At 41.7% G+C, this 26,630-nt stretch overlaps 1 protein-coding gene across 5 annotated transcripts in view; it reads right to left on the bottom strand.

The window, feature by feature from the left end:
• Window positions 1–2,795: 2,795 nt before the first annotated feature.
• Pank1 (pantothenate kinase 1) overlaps window positions 2,796–26,630 on the bottom strand; it is a 73,025-nt gene continuing 49,190 nt past the window's right edge. For 4 of the 5 annotated variants that reach the window (XM_052762079.1, XM_052762082.1, XM_052762083.1 and 1 more), the window contains exons 3-7: window positions 19,475–19,728; window positions 14,238–14,414; window positions 13,618–13,741; window positions 5,495–5,620; window positions 2,796–4,236 (exon numbers count right to left, since the gene is read on the bottom strand). In XM_052762079.1, coding sequence (XP_052618039.1) covers window positions 4,177–4,236; window positions 5,495–5,620; window positions 13,618–13,741; window positions 14,238–14,414; window positions 19,475–19,728 — 741 coding nt within the window. In that variant the 3' untranslated portion in view covers window positions 2,796–4,176. The remainder of the gene's footprint in view (window positions 4,237–5,494; window positions 5,621–13,617; window positions 13,742–14,237; window positions 14,415–19,474; window positions 19,729–26,630) is intronic. The other variant, XM_052762080.1, reaches the window with a different exon arrangement.

Below are 26,630 nucleotides of genomic sequence, written 5' to 3'. Positions count from 1 at the left end.
ACAGAGAAAACATGGTTGACCGTGCAGGTATTATTGAGCCTGGTACGCTAGGAACTGTGAGCCAGATGATGGAACGGTGTTATATATTTGTGTAGTAACTGGTTCATAGATTTCCCTCAAGAGGACAGTTCGCTGTTACTTTGAAGACAGGTTACTTCTAGCTTCACTTTATTTGAAATGCTTCAATGGCTCCAGGCTGACTACAGAGGAATCTAAAATCTTTAGCGAGGAATAAAAGGCCCTCCATACATAACTGACAGCTTCTCTCCCAGGACCCAGTTTCTCATGTGTGAACCAGGCTCCAGCAAACAGACTCTACTCTGAAGAAGGCAAGCAGGCCATTTCTCCCCTCATCACTTAGCCTCCTTCAGCTGAGAAGCCCTCCCCTCCTGACACACACTTGGTTAAAATTCCACAAAGCTTTCCCAAGCACCCTTACCAAGGGGGGGTCCTCCAGCCCCAAGTCCCCTCCAGTGCAGCCCTGTGCTTTCTCACAAGTCCTTCTTCCAGGAGGACTTGGTCTAGGGCTGCTCCTGAAACTGAGTTTCACACCCCTCTTGCCATGTTTTACCCCTTACGATAAAGCTTCTTACAGGTCCCCTAAACTCCCACTCCCATTTCCCATGAGTGTAAAAAAACATCCTCCCCAGCTATTTACTATGCTTCCAACTTCACTCAAGTCTTGGTTCAGAGGGCATCTCCAATGAGAGGTTATCTTTGATCACCCTGATCGAAGAAACTCCTCCCCTCTCATTTTCCTAAAAAGAACTGCTCTTCTCAATAGAAGAGATATAAGCCTTAGCTGACGTTTTCTTTGTAGCAGTGATGTAATATGATGTTATACATTTATTATGTATTATATAATGTATCTGGTTTTTTTTTTTTTTCCTTCTAGAATGTAAGGTTTGTGAGCATGAAACTTCTTTTTGTGTATTGCTGTATTGGTGAAGATGATGGATGAATGTCTCTGTGTCTCATTACACACTTTGCCTTGTAATTTTGCTGTTTTCTCTGCTGGACAGCAGGGATGTATACCGTTCATCTTAGTTTCCAACTCCTTTCTAGTTCTTTAAAGTAACCTGGAGTGACTCTGTGATACTCCTCATATGACTGAATGACATCAATTGTAGTTACCTGCTAACAGTTCCCAAGAAAGGGATTCTGAATCCATGTATTGCAAAAGCCGAAGGATACAACTGTGTTTCCACTGATGCTTATCAGAAATTCTTAAGACTATACATACTTTAAAACTCAGGATTGCCAGGCCGCAGTGGTTCAGGCCTTTAGTCCCAGCATTCGGAAGACAGAGGCAGGCAAATCTCTGTGAGTTCGAGGCCAGCCTGGTCTACAGAGCGAGATCCAGCATAGACACCAAAACTACACAAAGAAACCCTTTCTTGAAAAAAATAAATAAATAAAAACCCCAAAAATCTCAGGATCATTCTCACTTAACCTCCCTTAAAAAGTGCCCTGAAATCATACACATTAACAGTTCTGCTCAGAGTATCTGAGAAGTCCTGTTATCGTGATAAATAATGCTTAAGTCAGCTCAGGCTGCCAAGCAGACAGTGATGGCAAACTTTAAGAGCATGGGGTTTTGGAATCACGGCCATGTTCTGTCACGGAGTTGATCACAACTGAGAATGTTGGGAATGACTTATTTAATGCATTGATGTAAAACATCTTTTAAAAAAATGGGTGACACATTTTAATGTGTGCATTAAAATATGAATGTAAGACTATTTGCTGTATTTTACAGATGAGCAAACTTGGGCTTAAAGAGGATTTTAGCCACTTGCTTTCACAGTTAGTAACTGGCTAAGCTGTATCTAAACCAAAGCTATCTCACTGTACCAAGCCACACTCTGGACCATCTCGTCAATCTTAGGGCACAGGGCACAGAATTTCTCCTTCTTTTTTTTTTTTTTTATTCCTGTCAGGTTTCTTTGTGATGGCAAATCTAAGGAGAGTTCTGTAATTCAAGAAAATGTGAAAAATCCAAGTTCCTCCTTGTAAAAACATGCTAGCTCTATCTCTATGTAGCCAACGCTTAGTTGGTAATTTAATGGAAAATTTATTTATTCATCTATCCAATGGTGGGAGGGGTTATGCAGACAGTCCTGAAACTCTATGTAGACCAGGCTGGCCTTGAATTCACACTGATCCTCTTGCCTTAGCCCCGTGTGCTGGGCTTACAAGTGTGCACCACCACACCCAGCTCCAACGTTCTGGATGTTTGTAACGAGAGATCAAGAGATTTCAGATAATTAATAAAATACATAGGCACAGTTACTTCCCTGGATTCCTTTGCAGAACCATGACCTTCAGGTCTCAGGTCTGCTGTCCCCTGAAACACCAAAGAAGGGAGGAGAGACCATCAAAAGGCACTAGGAGAGATAATATGGAGATAAAGTCTCTTTCAAGAACATTGTAGTTGACTATTTTAAAGCTAAGCGGAAGTTGACAAAATGTATATGTGATGAGAGACATTTGAAACTGGTTCAGAATCACCAACTATCACAGTGGTACTTTGGCATTAGGTAGTCAATAAAATAAGAGCAATAAAGCTACATTTAAAAAATCCCGACGTAGGCCTAAAGCTCCAGCTGAAGACTCGGTCTGGACCTTACCACGCTTGTGGGAAAGCCTCCTATTGTGAGCCATGCAGCAGAAAGAAGACAACAGTAGCAACAACAACAACAACAACAACAACAACATACAGTTACTTTACATATAAAGCAGATAAATATAAAGACGAGGTATAAGAAATGAAAATAACATATACACTAAAAACATCCCAACAGAAACGGGCTTTATTTAAACCAGACAAGTGAATTCTTCCATTAGCATCAACTTCTTCAAGACTCAAGGATATGGAAATGAAAGGTGGTGCACCGTAAGGTAGAGAGGTGAAGATTGACCAAGGATTAACTGTATTGCCTTTCAAAAAGCCCTTCTGAGGGTTCCCTCAATCCAAAAGACTGTTAGATCTTGGGTTACAGTGTGCATACAACATCCTCATTTGAAAGTGACCCATCTAGCTTAATGAAAACCTTTCAGAAGGAAATGCCTGTATATGTGAGTATCATAAATTATATATAAGTTTAGAAATGAAATAAAGTACAAATCTCAGTTTAAATACTAACACAGAAATTTTTAAAAAAACTTTAACATTATTACTCATGATGTCTTGTTACATGGTTCCTAGGTACAAACATGTACAAAACAGATCATTATTTCTAACTGACACCTCAACTCATGACTTCCCCTAAATCTAGTGTGACCCCATTAGATATGGGAGCCCCTCCAAACTTTACACAGGGATTTGCTGCCATTCATACAGCATACACAAATGAGGATAATTTATGACAGACTATTTTAACTTAGTGTAAAGTAAATCCAATGAAACATTATAACTATGAGGGGTAAGAAGACAAAGATAAAATTGCATATAATGTTCAATGTTTGCCACTTTCATTAACCCTTTCCTTTAAAGTCTTCTCACTGCGGTCACATTTTTAGAACTTCAGATTATGTGTTTAACTTTGTGTTGAGTTGGTCAGCACCTTGATTGACATGAGCAATCACAACAAGGAAAGCGTATAGATAGATAAGAGTGAGATCACGGGGGACAAAAACAGGAGAAGGCCTTTTTTTTTTTGTCCTAAGACATGAAACAGAAAGGATAAGAGAAGAGAGTAAACAAACAAAGTGTTCACAGTGCAACATGCCAGATTCGTAGTTTCATTTGAAACCAAGAGCAAATCATGAAACGTCATGAAAAAATATAAGTAAAGGTAAAATCTCCTAGAGTAATTACTAAATGAAGTTAAAATTACCACAATGATCAGTAAACCCCAGAAGAAAAGTGAACAGCGCTTTCATTTCAGGCCCCTCTTAAACATCACACAACTTTTCAAAGTTAATGCAGAACTTGGTAGGTTTGGCCACGCTGCACAATTTCTTTTTTAAAAAATACAGTATACAGAAAAAAATTATTATATTCCCCATTTTGTATCATAAGCTGGAAACCTAAGAGCAAAAGATCTAGGATTTTAAGTTATTTACAAATACAGCAGGTTCATCCACCACAGTGGCTTGGCTTCTGTCCCAAGGAGATGTCACCTTCTCTGGCAGTGTCTGTCAGTTCTCTGTCCCCATAGGAGGCTGTTTCATCTACTGCGCATCAGTCATTTTGAACAGTTCCAACAGGGCCCCAACAGCTCCAAAATAACCCTACAAAACAACAGAGAACCTCTGTAGGATTGCTTCTCGAGTTTTAGCCAAAGAACTATTACTGTCACTAGTTCTCAGAATGCTGCCCTGAACTTTACAGATGTATAATATTAAAAACAGAATTCATGGCTGGGGATATGGGCTAGAAGCAGGGCCCGTGGTTAGCGTAATAGAGGCTATGCAGTTGACTTCCTGCAACACAAAACAAACAAAGGCTGATCTCTTTGCAAAAAGATTGAGTGATCAAATAACTATAATTTATCTGAATGCATATTTATCTATACTAATATAGGAAAGGACTTAGGGCTGTATCTGGCATATGGTATCACTGCCTTCCTGTACAGTAGAAGCTAATATTTCTATGAAAATGAAGATTTCTAAAACTCAGCTGTTTTAGGAACTAGTGTCTTAGTCATTGGACTACGAAATGCAACAAAATACCAAAGAGTGGGTGGCTTATAAACAACAGAACTTCATTTCCTGGCTTTCTGGAGGCGGGGCAGCCCAAAATCATGGTGTTTGTCAAAGTCATGCTCCTTGTGGAGTGCTGTGTCACCTTAACCTGACTTTGCAAAGGGGGGGTTCTCTTATAAGGATGCTAATTCCTTTCCAGAGAGCTCAGCCCTCAGCTTCTCATAAAATCGTCTTCGGGTTAGGGTTTTGGTGTGTGAAGGGGTGGGGAGGATACTAGGACATACAAATACCAAGTCCCTAGCTAAAAGTCTCGAAAGGGCTGGAGACACAGCTCCTCGTTTGCCTGGCTCAGCAGTTACCTCAGAGATGGCGCAGATATGCCGGGATCTTTACTGCAGCTGCTGAGGCCTTATCATATGCTAGAAATTATCCTGAGTTCTTTACATGTGTTAAATCATTTCATCATCAATCACGGGGACATCTCCTCAACATACTGACTTCACACATGTTGGATAACTACACAGAAGTGTGGCTGCTGGGTCATCTAATTCTACTTTTAGTTCTCCAAAGAACTTTTCATACTGTTCCCACAACAGTTTTAATAATAATTCACGTTTCCAAATGACTTTTTGTTTTCATTTCAGTAACCATCTTCAAACCTCCACTGTTGATGAAGAAAGCTTCCAGGGTATAAATGACTTTTTTGGGGGGTGGGGAAGGTAATAAATACGAAGTTAAAAGGCAATTTTCTACTTGATCAATTTTGAAATACAGAGACCTACCTCATATGTTAGACAACCCAAAATACACGTAGGACAATTAAGTCCCCGTGAGCCTGACCTACCTCATGTTCCAAAAACAGTGCTTTCAGCTGTCCTTTAGACCAAAAGTCCATGGCATATGCTAGCAACTTCATTGAGACCATATTGATTCTGAGAAAGTTCCCAACAAATACAACTCTGTCAATGTTCTGAAAACAAAACAAACAAACAAACAAACAAAAACAACAAGAAAACAATTAAACCAGGGCTTAAAACAGCATTTAGTAAAGACTCAGTGTTATATGTGTGGTTGTAGATGACCCCGCTCAGTCAATGTCTGTAAATGGAACTATTTTAGCATCTTCAAAACCCAAGTTAAACCGACAGAGCATTCCACAGAACAGAAGGGGCAGATTTTGGTCGGGCTTTGCTGGCTTTTTTCTTAACGTGACAACAAACTAGAATCAGTTGGGAAGAGGATCCTCAGCTGAGATGTCTCCATCAGACTGGTCTGTAGGCAAGTCTGGAGGGGCCATTTTCATGACTGATGTGGGACGGCCCGGCTCCCTGTGGGTGTGTCACGTGGTGTCATGTATGGCTTGTCTAAGGCTGAGCAGGTCAGTCAGCATCAGTAAGCAGCTTTCCTCTGTGGTCTCTGCTTCAGGCCCCGCTTCCAGGGTCTTGCTCTGCTTGTGCTGCTGCCTTGGTTTCCCTCAATGATGGAGTTTGATTAGGAAATGAAGGCCCAGTAAATCCTTTCCACCCCAGACTGCCACCTCATGCTCTTTATCATAGCAACAGAAAGCAAACTAGAGTGTGGGCAAAGCAGACATGATAAGGAACGGGTCCTTAGGTTATTGTTTACAGTTATTATGCCAGGTTGCCTTAGGCCTGATATATCTTCCGTTTACAACATATATATATATATATGTACATATATATTATATAATATATAATTGAAAATAGAGTTAAAGTTACAGTTAAAACTGTTCCTCAGCCGCCGCCGCCCCCCCCCCCCCCCCCCCCGCCCGCCCGCCCGCCCGCCAACTCCAAGCATAAAACATTCTTACAATCAATGTATAAGTGAAATGAATGGCTATGGTGTGGTTTGTTCATCTACTAAGACGGATATAATGAAGAAACAATATCCATCTCTGCCCTCAAGAATAGAATATCTTGTTTGAGCAACAGAAGGGTTAAAATATGGTAACAAAAATACACGCCATGGGTGTAGATTTTCATTCTGTGAAACACTTATGAACATTGCTCTCATTCCATGCATGCAGACAGGCTTCAGCTCCCGCAGCTCTTCCCACTGTACCCTAAGGTATTTCTGAAGCTAAAGACTGAGCTCAGCCTGCAGATGCTGGACCAAGGCCAGTTGCCATGGTCACTCAGATCAAAGGTAAGAGAGCCTTGGATAGTTATTTTCTGCTCTGTCTACCATGAGTAATCAAGGTCTAGGAGTATCATCTTTGAAATGTCTCAAGTTTTAACAATAGCTGTTCATGAAGACATTAGTCACTGAAAATATTCCGTGGGTGAAGGACTCAGGTACTTTCAGTATATTTCCATTAGAAATAAAGTTTGGAGCCACAAACTAACCAGACTACAGAACATGCAAGGTAAAGAAAGAGTTTGGGGGGCCTGAGGGACAGATTTAACTGTAACTTTAACTCCATTTTCAATTATATATATTATATAATATATATGTACATACATATTATGGAATCTACTTTTAAAAAGGAACTACTTGTTTTAAATAAAATAAGTAATGAAAATTTTTTGGTCTGAGTTTATCATGTTACTGGACTGGACATTGTTAATATATATAATGGAGTTTTTATCGGAATCTGTCAAATGTTAATGGACTAGAAATCATTAGTGTAATTTTTGGCTGTATATATTGTATATACTTATTGGATAGTTTTCTTGTATTAGTTATAAGCCTTTTTTAATTTTAGACAAAAAGAGAGGAAATGTGGTGGTATTGTGTTCCCCAAAATATTGTGTACCTTAATAAACTTATCTGGGGTCAGAGAACAGAAAAGTCACAAAATACTTAGGCTAGAAAATGTTAGCACACGCCTTTAATCCTAGCATTCCAGAGACAGAAATCCCTCTGGATCTCTGTGAGTTCAAGGCCGCATTGGAAACAAGTAGGCATGGTGACTCATGCCTTTAATCCCAGAAAGCAGCCTTTAATCCCAGGGAGTGGTGGTAGAAAGCAGAAAGGTTTATAAGGCGTGAGGACCAGAAACTAGAAGCATTTTGGTTAAGCGTTCAGGCTTTCGAGCAGCAATTCAGCTGAGACCCATTCTGGATGAGGACTTAGAGGCCTCCAGTCTGAAGAGACAAGACCAGCTGAGGATCCGGCAAGGTGAGATAGCTGTGGCTTGTTCTGTCTCTCTGATCTACCAGCATTAACCCCAATAACTGGCCTCGGGTTTGATTTTATTAATAAGAACTTTTAAGATTCATGCTACATACATATAAAGAGGAATTTAACTAAACTTAGGGGGCACAAAGTAGAATTCTTGTATCACCCTACTAGGAAGACAGATGGAGTAGAGTCAGGATTAAATTCTGACAAGCATTTCCTATTTCAAAGAAAGGCCAGGTGGGTCAAAATTACAAATGTTTGACAAAGAAGGAAAATGAGAAGTGACTAGGAAAATAGAAGTGAGCTCTTCTCAAGAGTGATGTAGGGCTGGAGAGGCAGCTCGGCAGCTAAGGACACATGCTGCTCTTGCAAAGGACCAGAGTTTGGTTCCCAGCACACACACGAGGCAATTCATAACCGCCTATAACTCCAGCTCCAGGGTATCCAATGCTTCTGACCTCTGCAACCACCTGCACTCATGTTCACATAGCTACAAAGACAGATACGCACATAATTGAGAATAATAAAAACTAACGGCGAAGTAAAGGAGCTATGATACTCAAAATCTAGTAAAATTGATTTGTTTACTTGAATAATTATCTTCAGTACATATCAAATGAAATGATTTGTTAATTAATAAAGAGTTCCTGCAAACCAACAAGAAAGCAGGCAATCCAATACACAATGGGTGAATAGTATATTAAATAGACTGTTCACGAATAGTATATTAATAGACTGTTCACATGTGCACAAAATGAGAATTACTGAACCGGCAAGATGGCTCAGTGGGTAAAGGTGCTTGCTGTTAAGCCTAATGACTTGAATTTAATGTCTCGAGCCAGCAGAGCACAAGGAAAAAAACTGACTCCCACAAGCTGTCCTCTGACAAGAACCATAGTATGTTTGCACCCCTACACATACATCCACACAGAAACACACACACACAAATACATGTAATTTAAGAAACTTTAAAAAAGGGGAAACACTAATAATGATTAAATATATGAAAATACATAATAACTTACATTAAGGTATAATTTCTTTTCTATTAGATTAAAAAATATAAAAAAAGGTTAACAGCCCTCTTAGAGATTTATATATTATGGTTAGTGGAAAAACAAATTAGAACTATGTTTATGGAAGGAGGGATTTTTGTTGTTGTTGTTTTTCGAGACGGGGTTTCTCTCTGTAGCTTTGGAGAGTGTCCTGGAACTCACTTTGTAGACCAGGCTGGCCTCAAACTCACAGATATTCGCCTGGCTCTGCCTCCTGAGTGATGGGATTAAAGGCGTGTGCCCCCACTGCCCAGCTATGGAAGGAGTTTTATGATGTTTGTCAAAATTATAATCAACATACCCATTGATTCAGAAATTTATCTTTTTAATTTATTTAATTAATTCATTTTGTTTGAGTCAAAGTTTTACTATGCAGACTTGGCTTGCCTGGAAGTCACTATTTAGACCAGGCTGGCCTCAAACTCACAGAGATCTGCCTGTTTCTGCCTCTTGAATTCTGGTACTAAAGGTGTGGGCTCCTACGCCCAGCTAAAAATTTATCTTACAGATAATACTGACATTTATACAAAATTGTATGTTGTATAAATGTGTGCATAATACATATGTATAAAACATATATATGTATATACTGTAGGACTTTTGATAATGCAAAGGCTAAAAAATACCCTAAGTATCAGAAAAGCACTTAAGTCTTTAATAGCATGTAGAGTAGAGACAGCTACTACAAATGTTGAAATAGAAACACAGCAATCTCAAGACACTATGTAAAACAGTGGGAGGCAATATTTTCAGAGGTGTGTATCTAAAGCATGTGCAGGATGATAATGATGGTGGGACTAAACTTCTCATGTTTAAGCTAAAAAGAGGAGTAGAAGAAGGAGAAACAAGAAAAGAGATAGATGAGGCACGGGTGGCCAAGTCCTGGAAACCGCTCAGTATGAACTGATACATGGGAGTCCTTTATCCTCTATCCTTCATATATACCCAGAAACTTTCACAATAAAAACCCAAACCAGCAAAGCAGGATGCAGCATAGTATGTAGACGGCAGACTGTATAGTTTGTGATTATTTCTCAGCTGATTCTCCAGAAGATCTGGGTTCAATTCCCAGGACCCACATGTCAGTTCACAATTGTCTGTAACTCCAGTCCCAGAGTATCTGAGGCCCTCTTCTAGCCTTGGTGGGCACTACACACATGTAGTGCACAGAAATACACGCAGGCAAGACACTCGTACATATACAAATACATTTTTAAAAAGACAGAATGTTCTGTAGAGCTTGCTATCTTTGAAAGCACATGTTTATGCCAATCCATATAAAACACAGAATAAGGACAAACCAAATCTAAAAACAAGGGACCTTCCCTAGTGAGATTGAAGGGGAGGCGAGTGTAGAAATGGACTTGCTTCCCTGACTGACTGCCTGTCTGCTGTCTTTGGGACTCTGCATTATCTACTCAAAACTCAAATAAAAAGTACAATGCATGCTGCTGGGAGAGAAATGACATCAACAGCCTTAGCCAGCTGTGGTGGACCTTGAGAGTAACAACTGTCCAAGCAAGATGTGCCCACAGGTACAACAGTGGTAAGTGTACTATGGGGTAACCTACTGCTTTCAGATTGGAATTGAGACACACTTCCCAGGAGGAAATTCACATCTGGTGATTCACACCCGGTCAATACCTGTGCCTGGGGAGGTCAAGAGGCCCTAGTTGGGAAGCTATTGTGTTTGCTAAAAGAACATGATGTGCCTATCAAAATTGTCTTCTAAATAGTTGTCTGTGCCCACGGATTAGAGATGATGTCAGCTTTAGTCAGAGGAGCTTCTTCTTGCATTCACGTATAATTGGTCTGAGAATAAATGACAGCTGAATGACCAGGCATCTATAGCTCTCCCTCTAAGGCTCAAGCAATATAGTGGGAAAAGGAATAGAAAGAATGTAAGGGCCAGAGGAGGGGGAGTGCAGAGCACTGCTGACTTCCGGGCATGACGAGGCTGTCGGACTATTTCATTCACAGCAGCTGGGATGACCTGCACAAGGTTGAGCCTGCCACCCTGTCATAGGGGTGGAAAGGGCTCATAGGTCCCATCCCTCCCTGAGGATTTATACAGTCCATGGCTGATGGAGGATGGAGCAACATTGTCTTTTTTGCTCTTGTAAACAAACCTTCACCAAGGCTCCTGTTAAAAAGCATTAATGAAAATCACTGGTGAGATCGAAGCGGGGTGGGGGTGGGGGAGCTTGGGGGGTAGAAAGGGAGGCTAGGGGGTCACTTGGGAGGAGGAAGGGGAATCAGTGCCAGTGGGAGAGGGTGCAAGAAAGAGTAAGGGAGGCAAATATGATCAAAATATACTCTGTACAGTATGAAAATGTCATAATAAAACGCATTATGAATTGATATATGATAATGAAGATTAAATAAAGCTTAAAGTTGGGGGGAGGGCTGGAGTGATGGCTCAGTGGTTAAGAGTAAGAAAATGATGCACTTCCAGAAGACCCGCATTTGATTCCCAGCACCCACAACAGATAGCGCACAACTACCTGTAACTAGCCCCAGGTAGTTCTGGCCCCAGGGGGTTCTACCTCCTCTGGACTCTGGGGGCATCTGGCTCCCATGTACACCCCTGATGTGCACACATATACATCATTTAAAACAATAAAATCAATTTTAAAACTTAAAAAAAAAAGAGTTGAGAGGAAAGCATTTCATTATCATAACAAAACCCAACTCAGCTTCAGGAAACGTGGTGCCCCATTATATGACATGGCTAAAATCAAAGATTCTCAAATCAGCAACTGCGGAGAGAGACGCAAGGGCTGATGACCTTGGTTTCTGCTCTCCCAGGGAAATCTGATACTGCCAATCCCTGAGCTGTTCCAAGAGCCCACATTAACTCGGCAGCCTCTAGAAGATCCTTGGTCCCAGGGTAGTCACTCCATCACTGAACTGCACAGGAAACATGCAAAGCAGTTACTCAAGCCAGCAAATAACATGTGTACATTTTCTAATGCGAAAGAATAAAGGCAGTTGGCCTCTCCCAAAGGGATTCTGGTATCTGTGAAAAGACCTGGCCCGTTCCAGCAGATTACAGGGCTGAAGGTAACTCTGGAAAGTAGGGGAAAGGGCACAGTTGCTCTGTGGGGCAAAGGGTGTCACTATGCAATTGACCTTTGAGAGCCATGAGCGCAGCCAGCCTACCCACACACATTAGTCTTACAGCTTGTTTAACTACTTGGAAAAACACACTGTAAAGGTTAAAGCCTGAAAAAATAAACCTTTGTTTCCAATGAATCTCTTGACCAAAGTGGACTTTGAGAAGCATGTCTCTGGAAGCTGATCACTAGCAGCTTCCCATTTAAACCCCAATGGACTAGGGATTTCCAATAAACGCTGACTGCTCTCCAGGTGGCAGCGATATACTCTACTCAGTGGTGTGAAAGGAGGGGGTCTCTTTTTGTAATCACCAAGTTCAAAGCCAGGATCAGCATTAAAACAAAACAAAACCAACCAACCCAAGCAAACAAACAAACTTGCCTTGTAATTCAGCTCGGCAGGGTCTCTCGACAGATCCCTTGGAGCTGCAGTTAAAGGCAGTGGTGACCGCCAGGCTTGGGTGCTGGAAACTAAACTCAAGTCCTCGGCAACAGCAGCATGTGTTTTAACCACTGAGCCATCTCTTTAGCCCTTCACAAAGGCTTTGAAGTATCTGTGAAGTTTCGTTTATTGATCTAGGTAGAGTTTGTGTGTGTGTGTGTGTGTGTGTGTGAGTGTGTGTGTGTGTGTGTGTGCACAAGTGTGTGATACTTATGATATTTACAGTTTGAACTGTCTTTTGCATGCATGCCATATTTCTATTAAAAATTATGTATTTCAAAACCTGTTACTGACCTGCTGTGTCTTTTTTAAAAAGATTTATTTTTATTTATGTATATGAGTGCTCTATCTGCATGTACAACTTCATGCCAGAAGAGGGCATAAAGATCCCACTATAGATTGTTGTGAACCACCATGTGGTTGCTGGGAATTGAACTCAGGACCTCTAAGCCAGTGCTCTTAACTGCTGAGCCATCTCTCCAGCCCCACCCCTCTTCCCTTTTTAAAAAAGATTCATTTATGTATTTATTTAATGTACCTGCTGTGGTTCTTATCTATTTCTCCTATTACCTGTTCCATGCCCCAACTTCTTTTTCTTGTCTTCCTAATACACCTCAAGGAGAAGGTTGTTCTACTTCTTGAATCTTGTTTCTTAGAAAGGGATTCCACTTTTTTTCCCTCAGAAGAATGTAATCTTTCAAAACTTGTTAATAAAGCTTTGTGTGCCCCCAGCTCTACCCGCTTTTTGTGCCTGGGGCTCTGGATGGCCTTGACTGTAGCAAGCTCTCTTTGCTTTGATAGCCCTGTACAATGCTGCTTGAACTCCATGCCACAAGGCAACACTGTAAAGAAGCTGAAAGCAGAGAGAATATCAAGTACCGCAGGTGGGAGCATTTTATGAGTAATTATCGACACACACACACCCCCACACACCCAGGGCTTTCCTCACATCTCAGTGGCATGTGGCAATAATAACAGAAAGAATGGCCCATGGACTGGAATTCTGACATGCTTCCACAGGGGTATCTATTTAAAAGTAAATCATATTATCTTCTTCCCCACTCACTATACCCTTCTGTTCTCTAAGGCGCAACCACATAAGAAAGGGCAAGATTCCTAAGAATGACAACAGTTACTATACTGCCAAAGATGATGCCTGGGGATTCTCCCCACCACCCCATCCCCGGCTTTCTCAGGGTTAAAGCCTTACCTCATTCAGCGCACACATCCGAGCAATGGAGCCGATGTTGTTGGTGATGGTGACCAGTGTGGCACGGGCGAGGTCTTCCTTGCTGATGGACTCTCTCTTTTCTTTACTCATCATGTTGCCAAAGCTATGTTGGAAATATCAGTGAGAGTATTCAAAGTCACCCCCAGGCAGGACCTAAGCTTCCACCAAAGTACTCTGGGAAGCATTATGAATAATCCTGTTCAAACTCAATGACCTGTCTTTGCTCTTAAGGTTTATAAGCAGACAGTATTACACTATGAATGACTGGCTGCCCGCTTCTTAACAAGGGACAAAGCAGTATGACTATTAATGGGGAAGAAACTTGTAATGCTTCTAGCTATCTGGACAAGAACAGAACAGGGGAAACTGTGGCATTTTCCAGAACCTTCTTTCAAAGTTGCCTTATTTTAAGCACAAGTGGTAACCGTCTTGGTGCTTCATTAAGGACAGGTGATCAAGTCTGAGATCTGACACGACAGATATTTACACCAGGCTGGTAGGCTGGCATTTATTTTAAAAAAAGAAAACTAGATGAATAGCCAGGGTGGACAGCCTGCCTTGTGTGGATTCTCTACAGCTCCTAGCCACTTAGTCTCTACCTTGATGCTACAGCAGATCCTTGAAGGCCAAATCGTTCATAGTCTCCTCCGTAAATGTCCTTCACCAGCTTATCAACATTGGTGCTGTCGCCTTTAGCTGCCATCTCCAGAGCTTCTTCAAAGGTCTCACAACCAGTCAGCAAGCAACACAGGCCTAGGAATGTCCCGCCTCCAAGACTGAAGGACAATAAGGTTGATTTTTTTTTTAATTTTTGCTTCGTGATATGCCCATCCAAGTCCCCAGCTATAGCAAGACTATGAATGCGGGTTCAGAAAAATGCGGGAAAGCGAAGGAGCACTTTGTTGGAGAGCAGAGGGCATCTGAATCGAAGTGCTGGAGTCAGAACAGAACTCGAGGATAGACTGGATAAGAAAAGCGGGCAGTGGCTAAGATCAAATGTCAAGAGAAACTTGCCCCTAAATTTGCGAATAGCATTGAGAAAGACTCTCACTGGTTTATGTTGTGAGACCTTCAGCTAGCTGCTAGCCTACATGCTTCATTTAGTCTTCGCACCTACGAAAGGAGCCAAACCATGGCTTGTTCTGTTTGGAGAGTCTGAAAGCAGCACATAGCCAGAGAAATGGCTAGTGTTAGAACACCATATGCAACTAAATGCAAGTACACGGGGAAAGAAATGGTGTGCGCATAGTTCCCAACTATAGAGCCAGTCTCCAGGAAGAAACCTGACTCCTGACTGTACCAGCATGTCCCCCAAAAGGCTGCCTTCCCTGACCCTGCTTCTCTACAGTAATCATCTCATCCTACCTCAGAAATTTTGAGAGTAAAACTACTATCTACCTAACAAAAGATTGCTTTCTACTAGTCTTTGGGAAAGAGTATTGCTTACTTCTAATTACCACCCACTAGTAAGAGTAAAAAAAGGTCACAAAATGTTTGCAAATGCTGGAAGTATGTTTTAAAACTTTCCACTGCTTTGGAGGTTATGGTTCCAAAACAGACCTTGCTGCCAAACTTAGAAAATAATTATAGTAGCTGAGAATAAAATTAATTATATATCAATATCCAAGCTACCTGGTGTCATGAAAACCCAATCCAGGGAAATAACTACCATTAGGGAAGTCATGGCAAGAAAGGGGACTTTACTTCCCAACTGCTGGCAAAGGCTTCTCTCTGATTTACCATGCATGATAAATAGAGAAGACCTTGTGGCTCATATCATTTGGCTCTGAAGCTTCAAAGAGCCAGTAATTCTGGGGAAACAATTTGTATTTGATCACCAGCTTTTAATTCTAAGGGGGGAAATTAAGTTGAGATTAAAGAAGAAAATAAATGTATGGCAAATTATACTGATTATCAATAATTACCAAGAAGACACCAGATTATAGAGAAGGACATAGCTTTTAAATATTGTCTTCATAATAAAATTGTGTCATAGTCTCAGACTTTGATTCTAAAAGAAAAAAAAAAAAAGCCTTCAACTCAAGAGTTCTTTTTCCAAGGGCCATTTAGGTGTCGATGTGCACCACCAGCAAAAGCTACCCAAGTCACGCGTGTGGCATCACAAGGAAACAGACAGGCACACATACAAAAAGAAAGTCTACCTTCATCTGCACACCAAACCCCACATAAATGTGTTTAATGAAAACACTTGGTGGGGTGTGTGCCGTCGACATTTTCTTGTTTGCTCCCTGTATACTTAAAAAAAGCACCTTGGTTCCCATTTTTAGCTTTGACAGTTTTGTCTCTGATAATCTTCTTTGAACATTAGGCATCCACCTCGATCGAGGCACTCAACCACCAACTCCAGATGTGGGCAGCTCTAGAGACTGGCTGACTTAGAAAGAAGGCAACTCATCAACTGATGTGCTGGGAGAACTGGAAATGGGGTACGACTAGAAAATGGTGAGTGATTCCAGACGAGAAGCTGGATGGGAAAGCAGGCATGCGTCTGGACAGCTGGTGTGCTGCTGACAGGAGAGAGGAATGCAAGGTCACAGAAGAGCCGAGAGTCTCTAGCACTTGTCATTACCCTCAACCTTTGTATTTAGTCAAGAAATTTTCTTGCGCACAAGCAGATACATCTGTCTGTTTTGACAGACATGCAGAAAAATCCTCAGTATACCAGAGACAAAATATACAGATAGAAAAGGGCACTGGATATTATTATTCATCAGAGTGAGATGAAATCTTCAGTTTCTCATTTTAGTAATTGAATTGGGAATGCCTATAGAGCAATGGACATTGATGGGCATACGTGTAAATTCCTGAATGACCAAGGGAGATGCACTGTTCCTTCCACTTAAGTTCCAGAGTCACTTTCTTCTTTTAACAGACTACACACACAGTAACATTACCTGTCAAGTACTAATTTTCAGACCGAGAATTGGACTTGTGTCACTAGAGGGAAAAATGATTGTCCCCAATCTAGGAAGCAGTGACGGTATCCAAAAGCAACCATTTAAAACATGTAGAAGAAAATGGACATCATGAAATGACGTGGCGTCTTCCATATACTGGCGCAGCTGGGGAGGTGGCTCCCCCAGCCTGGGGCATGAGTATGAAGACTGGATCGAAGAGGATCCCTGATGCTCACTGGCCAGCACAGAGGGCCTACCAGAATTGGTGAGCTTCCAGGTTCTTTGGGAAACCTTGTCATGTATTTCTACCAGCACACACATGTACACACACACACAAACACACACACACAAACACACACACACACACACACACACACAGGCATGGCTGCCTGTGACCCCAGGACTTGGAAGGCTATGGCTGATGTATTTTGTGGAAAATTCAAGGCTAGTTTTGGCCGAATAGTGAGACACTGCCTCAAAAAACCAAAAAATGAAATGAAATGAAATCCAAAATGAAATAAAATGAAAACCAAAATGAAAGCCACCAGAAAAAAAACAAAATGCTTACAGGGAAAATATAAGAAAGGAAAAAAAAAAAAACATGAACAAAAACCTGGAGTTACATCTCTCAGTTTATAAGAAAAGCAACAAAACTTGAAGCTTACACAATTTGCTTCCATCAGTGGTCCCCACTGAGGTAGCTCAGTGGTAAAGAGCTTGCTTAATACCAATGGTCCCCAAAGTGTGTCCCATATGCTAATTCTCACCACTGATCCTTAGAATTTACATCTGATGTTTTCTAACATATAACAAGAGAGACATCTGAGCTGGAAGTGGTGGCACACACCTGTAATACCAGCACTTGGGAGACTGAGGCAGGAGGATCCTAAATTCCTCAACATCTGGGGTTTGTAGGCATTACTCCATCTGTGAAGAAGCCACACCCACAACTAGCTCCATCACGGTTTCTCAGGATGATACCGATCCCTGGAGTCAGCACATCTGAGAATGCATCTGTGATGTCGTTCATTAGCTATTGTGTATGCATCAACAAAAGTGTAAGTACTTTTAACCATGGGAAATGTGTAGCTTGTTACTACCTTGAGAGCAGCTTTACCAATTCAATGACTCCTGGGAGAAGTCTGTAGCTGTTGTAAAACTTACACCTTCGCCAGGAAAGCACTCTCTAAGGTAAGACCTGCTCAGCTCAGTATTCATATCTTGAGCCTCCTGTTGGTCCTAAGGAGACCATGGGATCCGTGTTTGTTCCTGGGCAAGGAAGTAAGCTACTGTATTCTTAAAGAAAACATGTATGCAGTGCACGTTATAGGAATTATAGTGCACATCTTTAATCCCAGCACTCAGGAGGAAGAGACAGGTAGATCTCTGTGAGTTTGAGGTCACCCTGGTTTACATGATGCATCCCAGGCCAGCCAGAGCTACATAATGATAATGAATAATAATAAGTAAAACAAAAATTAAAAAACAGGAAAGGTGTGTACCTGGGAGCAGTTTATAAACATAACAGATATTACATTCAGAACCCATGCTGACTTCAGTTGGAGTATGTGTATGCACCTGGGTTTCTCAACTGTAGCACTATTGATATTTGGGACTCCATATATCTTTTGCTGTTGGAGGAGCTGCCCTATGCATTACAGAATTTTATCAGTATCTCTGACTTAAACCTGCTACATGCTTGTAGTGTGTCCCACCTCCAACTGCAAAAACTTGAAATCTCTGCACGCATTGGGTAATATCACTTTCTCCCAGGAACACTGATTCGCACAGTTCCACCACAATTCATAATTCACCCCCGCAAAAAAAAAAAAAAAAAAAGCAATAACACCCTTCATGGCAGAAATGAGGTCCCCGAGGCCCAGACAAGTAATGTGCCACGTTCATTTGCCATGCACGGTGGTTTCAGCACCACATCCTAAGCACACTCTATGCAGTACCAATCCTTTTCAGCTCCTCTAAAAAAGGGGGTTTTGTGGTTTAGCAAGTTGGAGGAATGTTTCATTCCGAATCAGCTTAATGTTGCTCAGAGTGGGCTTTCTTAACGACACTTGACAACAGAACCTTTTGCCACGTGGAGCTCTCTATTGACTGGAAGCTGAGCCTGCTTGCCCTTCGTGGGTCTTAGAGTGCATGTACGGGGGGGGGGGGGGGGGGTCCTCAAAGTATTCTTGACCCCCTGGGGTCACGGGGCTGTGTTCCTGTGCCCTGCATTCCAAAATTCCTACCAGATGCACTGACTATTCACTCCTCACTTACATGAAAAGAGGAAAAACCATTTCTTATACGGTCCTTTGCTGGTTGGGATGATATACTATTTCAAGCCATCTTTCCTATCTTGACACCAAGAAGGTTCCCAGAGCAAGTTTCTCTGAAGCATCTCTGACCATCCCAGTTCCCACCCCTGTCCCAACCAGCCTTCTATTGGGCTTGCAGTCCTGGAGATCCCTTTAGCACTCAGTACATCTACCTGCTGGCAAACTAATGTGTGCCATCCTCCTTCTCCACCCGAGTAGGGCCTCCAGGAGACAAAGACCGTATGTTATCAACCTTTACATGAATCATCCTCTACTCCTCTAATGTCTCATCCAATAAACTGGTCATGGTGGCTCATGCCTAAACTCCCAGCACTCAGGAGACAGAGGCAGAACTTTGAGTCTGAGGCTAGCCTGGGCTTATACTCTAAAGCTTGAGGGTAGCCATAACTACAAGTTAAGATCCTGTGCCCAAAAACAAACTAAAACAAATATCCAATAAAACCCTTTTTTGGTTAGTATAGGAGCCCAACATATTTCTTTTAAAAACATATAAAATGTAAATAATCTTTTACTATGTACTGCTCATCATGAAATAGTGTAGTTTAAGCATAAAGAGGCTCTCCTAGTTGAGAGCATGTTTACCTGGTCCCAGTAACTCGTTTGTAGTTGTCCTTGGAGTACACTGCTAGAATGCTGACACCTGAGCCCATGTTAACCAGCAACATAGGGTATGGGTTATCAAGGCAGTATGGCTTCTTTTGACACAACTCAGGATTTGTGGGGTTTTCAAAATAGTAACATTCTGGCTTGCCGTTGAAGCCAACCGAGTCAACGTAAAGCAGGCCCTGAATCAAACAGTCCAGTTCGTCCAGTTTATGCAGCTGCAGGTCCGCAATCTGCAAGAGAACAGAACCCTGTTAGATGCCACAGACCGTGTTGGAAGGAGCCTAGGAGGTGTGTGCTATCTGTAAGATTCATGTTCAAAGCAAAGAAATACTCTCAGACCCCTAAGTTGTGAAACAAACAGTCACTGCCAGAAAAATAGCTATGCTACAAGGACAAGAGCTTGCCAGATTCTTGGGAAAGCACCCATTAGCTTGTGGGATTGATGGTCTGAATATGGGCTCTTCTTGTCTTAATGCTGAGAACCTGTAAGTGTGGTCTTATTTGGAAAACAGATCTTTGCAGATGTGAAACTTGAAGAAATCATTGTAGGTCGAGTGGATGGATCCTAATTCCAATGACAGGAGACACATGCAGGAAAGGTGTGAGAAGCCCAGAGGATTAAGGCTTTTGAAGAAGGCGGCAGAGATCTGAATGCTGCACCATGGTCTATGGGAGGCCAACAGCAAGCAGGCACCGGGAAAGGCAAGCAGTGTAAAGTCCCCGTGGGCTCTACAGAACTGTGTTGTTGCCAGTGCTCTGAGGGCCTCAAGAACTTTGATGGAAGGAATGTCTGTCGTTGTAAACCACCAAATTTGTGGTAAATTGTTACAATAGCCAAGAGATGTTAGTGAATTAGAATATTGAGAAGCTAACAAGAATCCTACATATCCTTGACAGAACATGGGGTCCAAAAGGCCTGGGAATGGATGAAGCAGAATTCCCTGGAACCCACAAAGCCTCTTCCCACACTTGGCTCTGGAGCAGATGGACCTGGCTTTGAACTCTACGTCTAAAACTTACTTAACTGAGATGACATGGGCTGAGTTATTTAGCTTCTTAGTGTTGCTGCGAAAATTTCATGATAATCACATACTATCTGCACGGCACTCTCCATGCACACAGGGATTACTAAGCTGGAGTGGCCCAGGAGCGTCCTTTCAGAATTCTATGAGGTAAAACTTCCCCTTGTGGGGGATAAAAAGAGAAGGTGATGAACTATATGTGATATAAAGGTAAAAAGGAAGACTGTTTTGGAGAGGAAGCAGGTCAACCAGAGGCACGCAGGGAGTGGGACACTGTGGGAGGGAGATGAATATGAACAGACATATAAAATAAAAGTTAATCACTGCCTCAGCTCCAAGGTGGCGATCATTTTCCCTGGACAAAAACAAAAAAAGCAAAGGACTAGGGATGTAGCTCAGCAGTAGCGTGCTTGTACAGCGTTTATGCAGCCCTGGTTCGACCACCAGGACTGAAAAAAAAAAAAAAACCCTAAAACTTAACAATCACCATCATGAAACTCAACCAATGAAGAAAGATATCATTTAATTTTCACACACACACATACACATACACAGAGGAACAAACAGACACACACACACACACACACACACACACACACACACACACACACACACAAACAAAAAACAAAGCCCTATGAGGCTAGATTTGTGGCACATGTCTGTAATCCCAACACTGATGATGTCGATATAGGAACATCATTAGTTCGAGACTGGCCTTGGCTATTTAGCTGCTTCTAAAATAATAATAATAATAATAATAATAATAACAATAACAATAACAAACAAAAACCAAGAAAAACACCATCACCACCAAAAACATACAAATAGGTTCTATTAGCCTTACTCAGTGGTTAAAACAAGAAGTTAGGTAAATTTCCACAAGTGACACACTAGCAACTAAGCAAACATCTCATGGTGATTATTTTCATCTTATCTGCCACTATCATTTATGCGGCCTGGAAAAAAAAATCTACACAAGTGCTAGATAAATTCTGATATTCTGCTAAAGCTAATAAAAAGCTAGATCTGGATGGTTCCGGCAGTAAAGACTGGAGTTTGGGCTCCCCAGCATTCATGTTAAAGATGTAGACATTATGGCTTCAAACCTTACAATCCCCACTGGAGCTTGCTGGCTGGATAACCTCGCTGAGTCTGTAAGCTCCAGGTTCAGCAAGAGACCTGGCCTCAGGAAATAAGGTGAAGAGCAACAGTGTGTGCAATATGGCTCACCCACCCACACATCTCACACACACACAAGAACATGCATACATACACATAACAGCTACAAGGAAATGTGACTTTGCGTCATTCGCCTGATTTTTCTATTTAACACACTGATGGAATCTATACCTGCACTGCAGAATTAGACCAGGTCACCAGAGAGGTGATAGAAATATTCTTGATATGTGGGAATAAGCATTCTAAGTGACCCAAAGCAAATGCATCTCATAAATGTTTCCAAAAACATCACTTTTATCAAGTGAAACTTTTAAATGAGATACACACAATTTACATTTTTAGAGGGCTATGGGTCTAGAACTATCCTGAGGCCTGAAAAACTATAGAGGGACACAAGATGGGTACATATTATGTCCTCTGTCTTCTGTGGTTCCATAAATTGAAACTGGCAGCTCTGGTCATTGTCTTGTTTTACCTCAGATGTGCCTCGGTACCATGCTAAAGGCTGCCCTTAATCACTGCTTAAAAAACACTTAGTAAACAAACAGGGAAAGCTGTCACCTCATGGGTCACTCCAGGCTGAAAAGCGGCAATTTCATCAGCCAATCTTGAAAACATAGGTTAGCCTGCTTAAATATTAATCACAGGCTCGTCAACAATATTGACAGCCACTCCCAGAACCAACATCATAAATATGGACATAGGCAATCTGTCCATCTGGATGCCCTGAAACTACCCCCGGGGGTGGAGGAGAAAAGCCTGTCAAGATAAGTGAACTAAACACGTACAACTTTGATCTGAAACACTGTTATGTCATCTTTCCCTTCAGAATGATTTTCCCAAATACAGCGTGAGTAGGAAGCACATATCTCTCCTATACTTCTTTTCAGAAGGATAGATGTTTTTGGAGCCTAAGGTTATTAAAACCCCAAACAAAGGGAAACACAAGAGTCACTTTTATAGAGACCTTAGGAAGAAGACCCTAAGGAGAAGAGGTTTCCAGGGGCAAACGAGATTTCCAAACGGGACATCTGAAACTGGGGATGCTTTACAGTTTGTCTGTACACCTGAATTTACTTTGGGAAAAGCTGAAAACCTATCTTTCTGATTCCAGCTACAGAGAAATGCTTTCCATGGGCTGGAGTTTCCTTCCACAAGTGGTCAGGACAGAGATGCCAAAGGGGAGGGTAAGAAAACAAAAGGAGCCATCGACTGGCTAAAGGTAACAGAATGCTGAGGACCGTGTCAACAAGACAGTCTGTTCACGTCTGCAGTTCACCTTCAGCCATGTGGCAATGGAGCACCAGCCTTTCCATGTTTATACACAGGCAGCTAACTAGCTGTTTTTTATTTTGCACATTGTAAGCCAAGAAAACACACCTGTGTTTTATCCTTTCTTAGCAATTTACTTATAGTTGCTATGGTTTAGATACTTTTTTTTTTTTTCCTCAAGAGTCCACGTATTCAGAGCATGGTTGCCAGAGAGGCAATGAGTTGGTGGAACTTTCCCCAAGTGGCCCTCAATGGCACATCCTGCCCTAAAAAGAAGCTGACTGAGTTTTCTGAGTCTCTCTTGCCAAGAGAGTCCACTCCACACCCAAGTCATCAATCTGTTGGACTTTTAAAGTCTGGTATGCTGGCCTTGGGAAGGCTGAGACAGGAGATCAGCCTAAACTACAAAGACAGAGCCTATCTACTAAAAAAAAAAAAAAAAAAAAAAAAAAAAAAGCTCAAGGTCCAAAACTAATAAACCCTTTTTTTCTTCTTCTTCTTCCTTTAAGAGAGAGCCTAGCCAGGCGGGGTGGTGGCACACAGCTTTAATCCCAGCACTTGGGAGGCAGAGGCAGGAGGATTTCTGAGTTTGAGACCAGCCTAGTCTACAGAGTGAGTTCCAGGACAGCCAGGGCTACACAGAGAAACCCTGTCTCAAGAAAGAGAGAGAGAGAGAGAGAGAGAGAGAGAGAGAGAGAGAGAGAGAGAGAGAGAGAGAGAGAGTGTCTAGACTAGGTGACCTTGAATTCCTGAATTTCTGCCTCACTTCAGAAGTGCTGGACTTATAGGTATGAACCATTATGCCCAACTACACCTTTCTTCATAAAGTTTGATTGCCTGAGGCATTTTATTATAGTAAACCAAAGTTGGCTAATAAAACAGTCATGTATAGCTTAATTAAAAGGATACATTCTGAGAAATGTGTTGTTAGGCAATTTCATCACTGTGCAAATAGCACATAGACTATACTTACACAAACTAAGACAGTGTAACATTCCTAGACAATATAATCTTTAGGACCTCTGCCACATATGCTATTGAACAAACATTGGTATGCAGCACATGGCTGCACATGTTCTAGTCCTGATCTTAAATGGGCCTTGAATGATGACAAATTTGAACTATCAGAGTCAGCAATCATGCCATGAAGCTTCCACTGGTTTGAACATAGCATAGTAAGCAAGGTGTAGTGCAACAGTCAGCTCTGGGAGCAAAAGCCTTGGTCTGTAGATTGACTAATTCCCACGGTATAATTCCATCTGACCAAGGCCAATTGCAAAACCCCAACCTATCTTCACTAAATGCAGAGAAAGCAAGAGATGTATGTGTCCAGGAGCCTTTTAAAGTCAGTAAAAGTGGACTCCAGTTCCTCACTACTTGCAGCTCTTAGCACTTTGGGAGTCTGAGAGATTCTGCAAATTCCTAATTCATGGTGCGGGGGAAGAATCCACTCCAGCAAACTGCCCTGTGACTCCCCGAGCGCACTGCAGCACATCCTGCCCCCTACCACATAAATAAATGCAGGTTTCTTCTTTATTTTTTAATGTGAAGTGAATTTTGGCTTGGGATTGGGGCAGAATTTCCAACAATTTCTCAAGTCACACTAATCATCTTTTTTTGCCATTCTGAACTACATGGTATAAGGCAAAGGAGTGATCGATGATTATACAAATATACATCAGTTCTGAAAACATTTAAAGGTGCTCTATGTCCTTCAGAACCAAATATCCAACCAATATTTAATTCATTATGCAGTGCTAGACAAGCACATCCATCTCAGTATCAAATTTGCCTTCATTTTAATAAGGGTAAAAATTATACGCATACCAAAGAATTGTTTTTAAAATAAATTTGTTAGGGCTGGAGAGATGGCTCATTATTTAACAGTGTGCACTACTCTTGTAGAGGACCTAAATATGGTTCCAGGCATCCACATCCCACAGTTCACAATGGCTTCTAACTCCAGCTCCCGGGGATTAGATGTCCTCAAGTCTCTACAGGTATCAGCACTCACATGCTCATACCCAATCCCTTCCACACACAAATATACATAATTAAAAATAAAACAAATCTTTAAAGATAGAATTGATTTATGATCAATCCCCTAAATGTTTGATTTGAATACCTATGTTACACACTTATATACCTGGGATTGCATAAAAACTTCTTAGGGATTGGAGAGATGACTCAGCAGTTAAGAGCACTCGCTGCTAAAGACCCGGGTTCCTTCCATTCCCAGCACCCACATGGCAGCTCACAATCATCTGTAACTCCAGTTCCAGGAGATCCAATACCTTCTCCTAGCTTCTGAGGGCACCAGAGACACACGTGGTACACAGACATAAATACAGGCAGAACATCCACAAACATAAGTAAACAAACAAACAAATGAATATTAAAATTTAAAAAGTTACAACTTTTTGGTTGGGAAAAAAGGAGTCATGAGCGAAGAGGTTCAAGAGGCCATCCTGAAGGTGTCAGGAAGACACTTGAGGATCACTGATGTGGGAGAAGGAACATGGTAGCGTAGCTGAAGAGTAGAGTGATGAGTCCATCACCACACTCCAGCACAGGTATTTGATAACACAGCACACTCTCGCCTAAGAGTACCTGCCTTGCCTGACTGAAAGGGCTGTTTGCAAGAGCCACGTGAGATGGCTGCACAAAAATGCCTTAAAAATTATCACGACTAGTAAAAGAACTCAAGTCTTGCCTGGGGATACAGTTCAGTGGTAAAACATTGGCTTAGCATAGGTGGGCCCTGGCTTCAATCTCTAGCACTACTTAAAAAAACAAAACCACAACTCCAGTCTACTCTCGAGTTAAAATACTTTGGAAACATTATTTCCTTCTGATGACCAAATTTTAGAGGGCAAAGATTCCATAGGTGCTAATATTGTATGCTAAATACAAGCAGGCTCATTTGCAAGAGGACTTCCTTGTTGTGTTTTTGTTTTTGTTTTTATTTTTTTGAAGACAAGGTTTCTCTCTGTAAGAGCCCTAGCTGTCCTGTAACTAGCTCTGAGACCAGGCTGGCCTCGAACTCACAGAGATCCGCCTGCCTCTGCCTCTCAGTGCTGGGATTAAAGGCGTGTGCCACCACCACCCAGCTTCCTTATAGTTTCAGGTTAGTTTGTCAAAGATAACTAGTGAAGGGGCTGGAGAGGTGGCTTAGTGCTTAAGAGCACACTTGCTGCAGAGTTCAGATCTCAGCACCCATGTAACAAAGTGGGTATGGTCCTGTGCACCCCTGTTACCCCAGCACTGAGTGGGCCGAGACAGGAGGATCACTGGGGCTTGTTAGCTCCAGGTTTATGAAAGACCCTGCCCCAAAGGAAAAAGAGAGGATAGATAGAGAGTACTAGATAACCTCCTCTGGCCTCCGACACACACACACACACACACACACACACACACACACACACACACACACACACAGGAGTATACCGCCACAGACATGAAACACATGCTCCCTTGACCTGATCCCAGCCAGTTCTGTATCACTCAACTACAGCAGAGAAAAGAGATGCCAAATTATTATTATTTTTTTAATGAGCAAAATACAAATTCGTGTTTTTGTTGTTTTCTTTCCTCTTTTATTTTTGGATTTTTTTTATTTTGTTTTGTTTCAACACGGGGTTTCACTATGTGGCCTTGAC

Source organism: Peromyscus californicus, unplaced genomic scaffold (genome assembly GCF_007827085.1).
Source record: "Peromyscus californicus insignis strain IS unplaced genomic scaffold, ASM782708v3 Scaffold_4__1_contigs__length_199733344, whole genome shotgun sequence".
In the NCBI taxonomy this organism is placed as follows: Eukaryota; Metazoa; Chordata; class Mammalia; order Rodentia; family Cricetidae; genus Peromyscus; species Peromyscus californicus.
Note: the sequence above shows the minus strand (reverse complement) of the source record. Positions and strands in the feature narration are given on the sequence as shown.